The 10,000-nt window shown below is 45.8% G+C and overlaps 1 protein-coding gene across 5 annotated transcripts in view; it reads right to left on the minus strand.

Annotated features, from left to right (window-relative positions):
• The window catches only part of fat3a (FAT atypical cadherin 3a), a 153,805-nt gene that overhangs the window by 47,370 nt on the left and 96,435 nt on the right, over window positions 1-10,000 (minus strand). For 3 of the 5 annotated variants that reach the window (XM_030381614.1, XM_030381612.1, XM_030381611.1), the window contains exons 5-8: window positions 8,933-9,247; window positions 8,008-8,218; window positions 5,974-6,042; window positions 302-441 (exon numbers count right to left, since the gene is read on the minus strand). In XM_030381614.1, the coding sequence (XP_030237474.1) occupies window positions 302-441; window positions 5,974-6,042; window positions 8,008-8,218; window positions 8,933-9,247 (735 nt within the window). The remainder of the gene's footprint in view (window positions 1-301; window positions 442-5,973; window positions 6,043-8,007; window positions 8,219-8,932; window positions 9,248-10,000) is intronic. The other 2 variants (XM_030381615.1, XM_030381613.1) reach the window with 1 other exon arrangement.

The following is a 10,000-nucleotide window of genomic DNA, read 5'->3' on the forward strand; positions in this document are numbered from 1 at the left end:
AATGTAATTAAGTGATCTCAGCAATTGCGTTTGTCTCAGTAATTACAGGTACTCTGATTCCTGCTAACTTGAACAAGCTCGCAACAACACTTTTAACACTCTCCCACAACATATTCACCTTGGTTTACACAGAACACAAAGAAAAATTCCAAAAATGTTTGTTGGTAATTTTAACGTTAATACAACACTGAATATAGCACTGTATTAAGTAGCCAGTACCTTTCTTGCATAGTATGTACTATGAACAACACTTGGTACTTTATGGAAACTAAGTTGACTTGATTTCCCCCCGACCCCTTACCTGGGTGGTTGCCATGTTGGTGCCGTCGGTCACCTCCACGGTCATGTTGTAGAAGGAGCGTTGCTCGGCGTCCAGGGGCTTAGCGATGACAATGGTTCCCATGCCCTTCTCGATGTCAAAAAGGCTGTCTGCGTTCCCTCCTACAGGGGTCCAGAGAGCAAAGCACAGCTAGTCAGACAGGGGCGGCGGTGGTGACAGTGGACATGAGGGACGAGAGGGGATGGCTGTCATAAGGGAATGTTGTTGGGGGGGTGTGGGTGGGGGGTATACGCCATCTAAAAACAATTCCAAGGGGTTTGTGATGGAGATGATAATATTGAGATGCATTCCCACCAGGGTTACAGGTGGAGACAGCAACCATCTATTCACATAACCATAACTAGAAACATAACCATAAACACACGCACCGAGACGGATGCACACAAGCACCATCACACACACACACACACACACACACACACACACACACACACACACACACACACACACACACACACACAGTCACACCCAGTCACACACACACACACACACACACACACAAACACACAAACACACAAACATACAGTCACACCCAGTCACACACACACACACACACACACACACACACACACACACACACAAATATAAATACACACACATACACAAAGCAGTGTCTCCATTGACTAGGGAAGGGGAAGGGGTAATGTGGTGTGTGTACAGAGGACTGGAGGTTGTGCAATGAGTGTGTGTTGGACTTCATTCATTTGGATCCTCCAAGCTCACCACAAGGAGGAGGCAATTAACATGAATGCAAAACAAAATACAAAAATAAAAGCATGCCAACACAAAGAAGACCACACACTGGCAGACACATGAATAATGGCCATGCAGAAATGGTATTCAAAACACAGACAGGTCTATTTTCCTACCCATGACTAGCCATTACTGGAGGACAGCATAGGAGTGAGCGTCCTGTGTCACTAATGGGGTTGTAATCATTTAAGTAACAGCAACGGGGGGAGGGGGGGGGGGGGGGGATTCCAGAACTCTGTGCTGCGGTGACACATGGCGGACAGGGTTAGAAATTAAACAGCCACCCTGCCTTTTTGCATTATGCATGTGCTAAATTAAAAGTAACAGTGTCAACCGAGCCCCATTGGCATCAACGCACATGTCAGGAATTATGTAAAATAATTATGTGCCAGAATGATGTCTTATTAATAAGATTCTGGTCAGCCCAACGCCCTTTTAATGATTAGAAGATTACACCGCAGTAGTGAGTGCGTATACAGAGGCTGATTTCAGGGGGACTGTGTGTTTGTGTCTTTTTCTATGCAGGGGTGGCTGTGTGAGTCTGTGTGTATGTGTTTGTGTGTATAAGTAGGTGGCTGTGTGTCTGTCTGCATCTGTGTAGTCCCATATCTCTGAAGTAACGTGTCTGCTATGCTTGTCCCCAGGTTTCAACACACACACACACACACACACACACACACACACACACACACACACACACACACACACACACACACACACACACACACACACACACACACACACACACACACACACACGTGAGTGTGCGCGTCTGTGTGTGTGGGTGGCTGTGTCAGAGTGGGTGTGTGAATCCGTGGTGTAGACTCAAAAGGATTCCATGTCGGCGTCTCCGTCTAATAAATCCATGACCTCAGCCCTCCAACAGTCAGACATGTGTGTGTGTGTGTGTGCGTGGATGTTTCCGTGTCCATGTGCTTTTAGGTATTCCGTGTTGTGCTCACTCTCATGTCAATCCTGTGTCTCTGTGTGTGTGTGTGTGTGTGTGTGTGTGTGTGTGTGTGTGTGTGTGTGTGTGTGTGTGTGTGTGTGTGTGTGTGTGTGTGTGTGTGTGTGCCAATAAACAAGTTTCCTTTTCTAGTCCATCTTACCTCGTAGTTCACAGATATACAAACTCAAGTGCTTTTGGATAATATAAATTTTGTAGTGAAGTTAATCCAATGGTTTTCTTAAAGAGTACTGTGGCTTGGTCTAAAAACAGCTTTCCCAGTCTCTTTGACTTTCCCCAGGACTCAAGTTTTTAAGAGCTCCACACGTAAAACATGCGTTGAAAGCTAATATTATGTCATTATACTGCAATCCCTCAAGTTTCTGGGCTAATGTTGTAAAAGTAGGACTTTGGCTACTACTATAGATGGATTACATCAATCCATTGATACATGTATGAAACATTATCTAGTTTCATATGCCAGAGAATTTCTTTTGCTACTTTGTCTATGTCGTTAATCCTCAAAAAGTAACTAGTTTATATTCCTTCTCATGATAAACTACAACGAATAAGAAAGGTCACAAAATCATTTCCCGGTTGAAGCAAATTATAAGCAGGGAAGGATACGCTATCAAAACGAGCGGCTCTGCTGCAGCGATCATAGACAGCTTCAAAAGCCTCCGTGTCTGCCATTCCAAACCCCAAGATGCTTTCCCCTCGTTCCGGAATAGAATCCGGAAGAGGGAGACGGCCCTGATGGTTTGGCAGAGACCGGCGTGTCAAGGTTGGTACATATCTTTTATAAGTCTGCCGCTAAATTACAGAGGAACGAACCCCAAAACTCTGCAGCTAAATTCAGTTTCCTCCCATGTTTTTTTCCACTCTGGATAAGCGGGAACAACAAAACCAAAACACACAATGTAATTTGGGAGAGCCATAGGGGTTGGGAATGCCCAAGCCTTTCTCTCTTTATTTATTTCATAGAACAGGGGGAGGTCTATTTTTCTTCATTGTGCAGTAAGATTAAATGCTACCATTGTAAAGCACTGCTACCTGGAAACCCACCTATGCTTCTCTCAAAATGAGAACGTGATAAAAGACCGGGTCATTGGGTGCCTATCTGTTGGCGAGGGGGGCTAAAGCTACGTTGATGGGAACATTAAGTCAAAGAAGCCCATTATTGTATGTATGTGTGCTTGTGTGAGAGTGTTTGCTAATGTGTGAGAGTATGATGTTGTGGGTGCGCGTGTGAGAGCTGGAGCTGAGCAAGTCATCGTCACTATAGTGAGACGAATCTGCCAAACTCTGCAATTGATTAATACAGATGGGGCTGATACCCTAAAACGGTCATCCAAGCCTGATAGGCCCAGCAGATGTGGGTTAAGCCTGTGGTTAAAAACAAGCAGACAACCTCTTCTTGTGTTTTTAAAAAGGACGTGGCGCCTGTCCAGCATGAGCAGCTGAAATGACATATGGCCCATATACGACCTGTGGTCATGATATCATTAGGCTGGAGCCGGTTTGTTTTTGTAAGGGTCTGGTTTATAGGGGAAGACCGGCGGGCATAAACATGGACTGCATGCTTTTGACTGCAGGACAGAGAGAGGGAGTGAGGGAGAGAGAGAGCAAGAGCGAGAGCGAGAGAGAGAGAGAGAGAGAGAGAGAGAGAGAGAGAGTGAGAGAAAGAGAGAGAGAGAGAAAGAGAGAGAGAGAGAAAGAGAGTGCATTGACGATTTTATTGTTTGAGTGTGAGTGCACAGCATCCATGCAGTAGGTTATAGCATATGCCCTCCAAGTCTCCTTGCAGTTCTATCTCGTTTTATATCCTTGTCTAAGCGGTCCTGGGTTTTTTTAACAACTCGTGGTTTCCCGTTTGCAGACATCCAGCAGTGCTGATGATCCTCGTTATTCTCTGTTACAGTTACCGCCTCCCTCACCACCCTCATCCCCCTCCCTCATCCCCCTCCCTCATCCCCCTCCCCCAGCTCTTCTCCATCTCTTGACTCTCCTCACTCTCCTTAGAGTGAGGAGACGCGGCCAGGAGACGTGTTAGCTGCCTCCTTATCTCAGACCACCTGCCCTCGGCTGTCACTGCATCTCCTCTCTGTCCCAGCATGGGCTCACAAACTGTGGTACGTGTGTCTCATCTCCACCCCCTCCCCCTTCATCTCTGCGATAACCCCAGACGATTATGTTTATTTTTTTTGTTTATGCATAGGGTCCTCTGTCTTGGTCCTCTGTCTTAGTTTCTATCAGCCATTTCTGCCCATATCCTGCAGTGACTTTCAAGATCAAAATTGCTCTTACTCCCTACCTACCTACCTACCTACCTACCTACCTACCTACCTACCTACCTACCTACCTACCTACCTACCTACCTACCTACCTACCTACCTACCTACCTCCCCCCCTCTCTCTCTCTCTCTCTCTCTCTCTCTCTCTCTCTCTCTCTCTCTCTCTCTCTCTCTCTCTCTCGCTCCTCTAATTTCTCTTTCTCTCTTCCGTACTCCCTCTCTTTCTCAGCTCTGTGTGGGTCCTGAGGCAGTACTCAGCAGGAGGAGGAGGAAGACCCCGTGATGACCCCGTGATGACCCTGGGACAACCCCGCAATGGCCTCGTCCACTACCCTCTCGGACCTCCGGAGCCGTTCATATGTCTAATTGGGTCTGAAGTCGTCTGTAGGTGTCAGGCGCTTATACAACAACCAGGCACGACTGCGCTTGTCTGGGTGTGTGTGCGTGTGTGTGTGTGTGTGTGTGTGTGTATAAACATTTTTTTGTTGGTGAACACGTGGAAGATATGTTTTATATGTTATGTGTGATTTTGAGAAGGGACGGAGGGCAAAGTAAATATAGTGAGAATGACTTCTATACATGTAACAGCTGTGTGTGTGAGTGTGTGTTTGTGCTGGTGCCCGTGTGTGTGTGCCCATGTGCGTGTATGAGAGTGCATGCATGCCCACAAGCATGTGTGTGTGTGTGTGTGAGAGTGTGTGAGTATGTGCAGGGGCCTTAGCAAGTATGGTGCGAGCCATAATCCACAGAGGCTGTGATAGCGACTATAGCCATCCTCAGAGGCAACCGAGGCTGCTAATGCTGGGCCATTAGAAAGAGCTGTCGCCACGGTAACCTAGGGGGTTGGATGAGTAAGCCTTGGGGAGCAGCGAACTCTTGAAGAAATTGCCCCACAATATAATCTATCTATTAACCCAACCAAGAGAGAACACACACACACTCACTAGGACTGGGTGCTTGATACTTATTATTGTTTTCAACTTTGGTAATTCTCATTGCATTCAACATGTAATATATATATTTATATATATATATCTATAGAGAGAGATACAGTTTTGTTGTCTAATTAAAGATGTCTCGCAGGAATTATCACAATATAACAACTGTATTGCAATAACATTATGATAGACATTTGGGATATCGTTATCGTTCAAAAAATCCAATCATGCAAAAACTAATTAATTATACCTCCCCTAATACATATTCAAAATCAAACACAAAGACACTGATTCAGGACATAGAATACAGGCAAAGTTGCATACACACAAACTGAAGAATGGAAATAACCGACGTCCAACCCATAGAAAGACCAGGGTGCTGCTCCCCACCGCCCTGCCTACTGTGGTACGGCCCACTCCCAAAGCATTATACCAACAAATCAACCATCAACCCCACATCAAACCAGCCAATCACAGGAGAGCATGAGCGGCACTGCATGGCATTGTGGGAGAAGCACGAGCAGGAACAATGATTGCCAAATAAATAAATAAAGAACAACAAAAATAATGCTGGCAAGTCAGAAACATGAATGACAGGGTGATGACGATAAAGTGAAGGAAAAATAATGTTTGGGGGGAGGTGGGCAGGGTGAATTGAAGGCGGGCCTGGGAATGGGTGGTTTGGAAGTGGAAGTGAGATACCTTCTGTGGTACAGTTCCTGCCACAAGCGTTCTGCAGAATATAGAACATCTCGCGGAAAGGCCTGGGACCTTCCAGGCACGAAGCATTGTGGAGAGAGAGAGAGAGAGAGAGAGAGAGAGAGAGAGAGAGAGAGAGAGAGAGAGAGAGAGAGAGAGAGAGAGAGAGAGAGAGAGAGAGAGAGAGAGAGAGAGAGAGAGAGAGAGAGAGAGAGAGAGAGAGAGAGAGAGAAAGAAGGCAAAGAAAGGAGTGTGGGGTAAGCGAGAGAGGAAGAGCAAAGGTGAGGCACACAGGAAGGACAGAGAGGACAGTGGGAGGGGGAGGGGGCTGAGGAACACGTCTGTGACGTGGGCGCCGCTTGAGATGAGAGCCGGAGCGAGAACCATAGAGAGAAAACAGGAGAGATCAGTGAAGAGAGCACCGGGGGGGGGAGAGGCAGGAGGGAGCAGTGAAGTGGCGGACAGACGAGTGCTCATTTGAGGTTCAAAGCGTTAGAGAAATTAAAGTGAGAAACCGAACCCTCAGACTGAATGGAGTGGAATCAAGGTGAATTCTCGACTCTCCCTTTTGTGAACCGAATTAAGAATTAAATCAGCGTAACACAATCATGTATACAGAACTCGAGACTATTCAATGTTCCTATTACCCACTGGATTGTCAAATTGCATCATGCTAGGCAAACTGTATTTATTATAGATAAATATTTAAAGCTGAATTGAATACTGAGTTTAATGGCGAATTTGAGAAGATTTGTCAGGTCTGAGAAAAGACTGTTTATGAAGATATAACGGTTGAGGACTTTTATTTTTGAAGAGATAGGATAATCATAAATTAAGAGGTTGAAAAAGAGAGAGAGAGAGAGAGAGAGAGAGAGAGAGAGAGAGAGAGAGAGAGAGAGATAAAGAGAGAGAGAGGAAGAGAGAGAGCAATAGAGAGAGAGCGATAGAGAGAGTGAGAGAGAGAGAGCGAAAGAGATGCAGAAGGTGCTCGATAGCGATGGAGAATGCCGGAAGCACAAGCCAGACGGTATCTCCAACTGGACCACGCTGACGCATCAGTGACGATAACAAAAACAAGCAAAGGAAAAAGCGAATGGTGCACTCTGGGAAATGTGGTCCTTGGTCAGCATATTACTCAGTCCACTTACCACACAGGCAGATCGGCTGCCCTCAAGAGACATGAGTAAACAACTGCGTAGATGTAACTGTGTTATTTCATTGGTCAACATCTTCTGCAGTGTTGAGTGGCGTAAAATATTAATTGAATTACTTTATGGGTGGAATAATTTATTTCGCTTATTGAATCAAAGAGGGGTTTACTCGTATACCAAAATATCCTCACAAACGAAATTCTATGCGGCATCAGAGTCAAGCTTATAGCGCCTGGTATGACATAATCTCATTAAGTCTTTCAATTGGATGGGAGTGAACTTTGACGGATCAAAGGGATTTTAAGTGTGCCACGTTTGGCATTTCACGCTGTTCGAAGGAGTGTCACACTCGCTTTAATATTTGTCGCAATGGTTTTTAGTGGGAGCTAGTCCCAGCCTACGTAAGGCTGTGGTTAATACACACCCATAAAATGTGCTGATGTAAAACTGGAATAATTTGTGTCTTCAACAAAGTCACATCGTCAACAGAAAGAAGGGGGGGAGGGGGATTTGTGCTAGGTAGGATAGAAGAAGTTGAGCGGGGTTTGGGGGTTGGGGGGGGGGTACAGTAGCACGGATCATGCAGACCCGATAGGGCACAATGCCGTAGCTGCATCTCCTCATCACGTATTCACGTCTACACCTGCTGCACACGGGCAAAACTGTGGCAGCCACATGCATGCACCAAGCATGGGAGGCTGCTCCCTGACCCCCACCCTCCCACGATTACTCTTCCTTCAGATGTGATATAAGAGCACATCCCCAACCTTCTAGCAAAAATAATTAGAGTTAGCATTAGCGTTATTGTTAGCAAGTTGCACCACCACTTTCTGAGGTTAAGATAGGGTTAGGCTTGGTCACAGTGTAAGGTTGGGGTCAGCTTTACCTGTGATGTCAAACCACAGTGGGGTGGAGCTGTGTTGCATGGAGACCACGCCCACAATCTCGGCCACCCTGTCGTTCTCCATGACGGTGAAGTTGTAGAAGGCCTCCTCGAACTGCAGTGGCTGCGGCAGCGCCGCGGGACGCCGAATCCACTCGATGTGCAGCCGCGCGCTCGCAGACTTCTGCGGCCGCCCGTTGTCGGTGGCTTTGATCTGGAGCGGGGGTAGAACGACGAGAAGGAGAACATAAATACGCAGAAATCAAAGCTAGACGAATACAGTGCTATGCCAATTAGCATCAGAACACGTTGGCATCGCCAAACATCTGTTTAACCCATATATGACGACCATATGGGCTTAATCCGAATCAGAAATAATTAAATGATCCCTGGGGGGAAATGGGTCACGTTACAGTTGCCCCCATTCTGGAATATAAATACATATACATAGAAAAATTATAAGACTATTGAACATAAGAAACAAAGTATGAAGAAAAATGTTCCTTCTACTACAATATATATAGAAAAGAATATAAAACAGTGATATCCTATAATATCAAACAACTTCTTAAATATTGAGAAATGGGATCTATAAAGTGTTCAACTACATGCATAGGATAAATAATAATCTTACTTCCATGTACAGTATAAATAAATGTCTTACTGACAGAGTATGAGCCAAATACACTGAAGTAAAAAAAAAAATTGGAAAAGCGTAGAAGATTTCAACGCTTTACCTAAATGGCTACTAAATCTCTGACAGACATGAAAACATTTCTCATCCAAATAACCAACGTACACATAGCTTAATTAAATAAGATGAAGGTAGCGTTATTTCCATTCACATTATCAAAGTGCTCACTAATATGCCTATTTCGGCTCTACCGCTAACAACCTTAAACAAGAAGAGGTGTTTTGTCCGTGGTACCGTGAGAATGTCGTAGCTCCCGGCCGTGAAGGACTTGCGCGACGACACCATCGCCGTCTTGGGGTCGATGAAGAACTTGCCGTCCTCGTTGCCGTCGACGATGCTGTAGGAGAGGTCCGAGTTGGGCCCTTCGTCGCGGTCGTAGGCGAACACCCGGTAGATGGCCTCGCTCTTCTTGCGACGCTCCCTCTCCGGGAGCCGGATCTGGTACACCTTCTCCGGGAAGACGGGCTTGTTGTCGTTCTCGTCCATGACCTGGACCATCACCCACACCGTGCTCTGCTTGGCATTGGGCGGACCGTCCGTCACCGTCACCTGGGGAGGGGAGGACGGAGGGGGGATGGCCGTTGTTGTCAGAGGGAATCAGCGTTGGAAAGGGCCACAACCTCGTCCTAATTGTGTTGTTCATCCCACATCTGGGAGGGGTTTGAGGGTGGCTAGTGCTTCCCCAATCACCAACTGCAGGTGCAGAAGGGGACGCAGCTGCAAGTAATCAGTAATCAGGACAGTATGACGAAGACTTAACCGCTGCGAATGTGTGAGTCTGTTCTGAGCAGGAGAGATTAAGGCTAGGGCAACACTGGTGGTCGATATTTGAGTGAACTTTGAACTTTACCTAGATTTATATTTTTAGACCTTGCCCTGAACGGGCAGAAGGGAACAGACTTATGTGATCGGACAACAGACTAGCTTGACTCCTTGCGTGTCTCCTCAGAATGTTCCTTTAAAGATGAACAGAAAGACTCCCAGGTCCCTGTCTGGGAATTTCTCATCTCCAAATCATACATTATAAAAATTGCAAACAACACAACAGTAAAAGAAAAAAAGACACCAACAACCAGCTATTCTGAGCTGCTGTTTCTTGACAAATACGATAGCTTACATTGGCGTCTTAAAGAGGTAGAAAACATAATTTAATTTGGATTCTTTTTTTTATATTAAAATCCTGTGTCTCAGATCCAATTAATTGAGCTTGTATTGTACATCCACCATGATGAAAACTTTTGATTGTCTCTGACCACTAAGACATGAGCGGTGAGAAGGGGCTTGGAGTATGAAGGCTTATAA

The sequence above is a fragment of the Gadus morhua genome, chromosome 16, assembly GCF_902167405.1.
Source record: "Gadus morhua chromosome 16, gadMor3.0, whole genome shotgun sequence".
In the NCBI taxonomy this organism is placed as follows: domain Eukaryota; kingdom Metazoa; phylum Chordata; class Actinopteri; order Gadiformes; family Gadidae; genus Gadus; species Gadus morhua.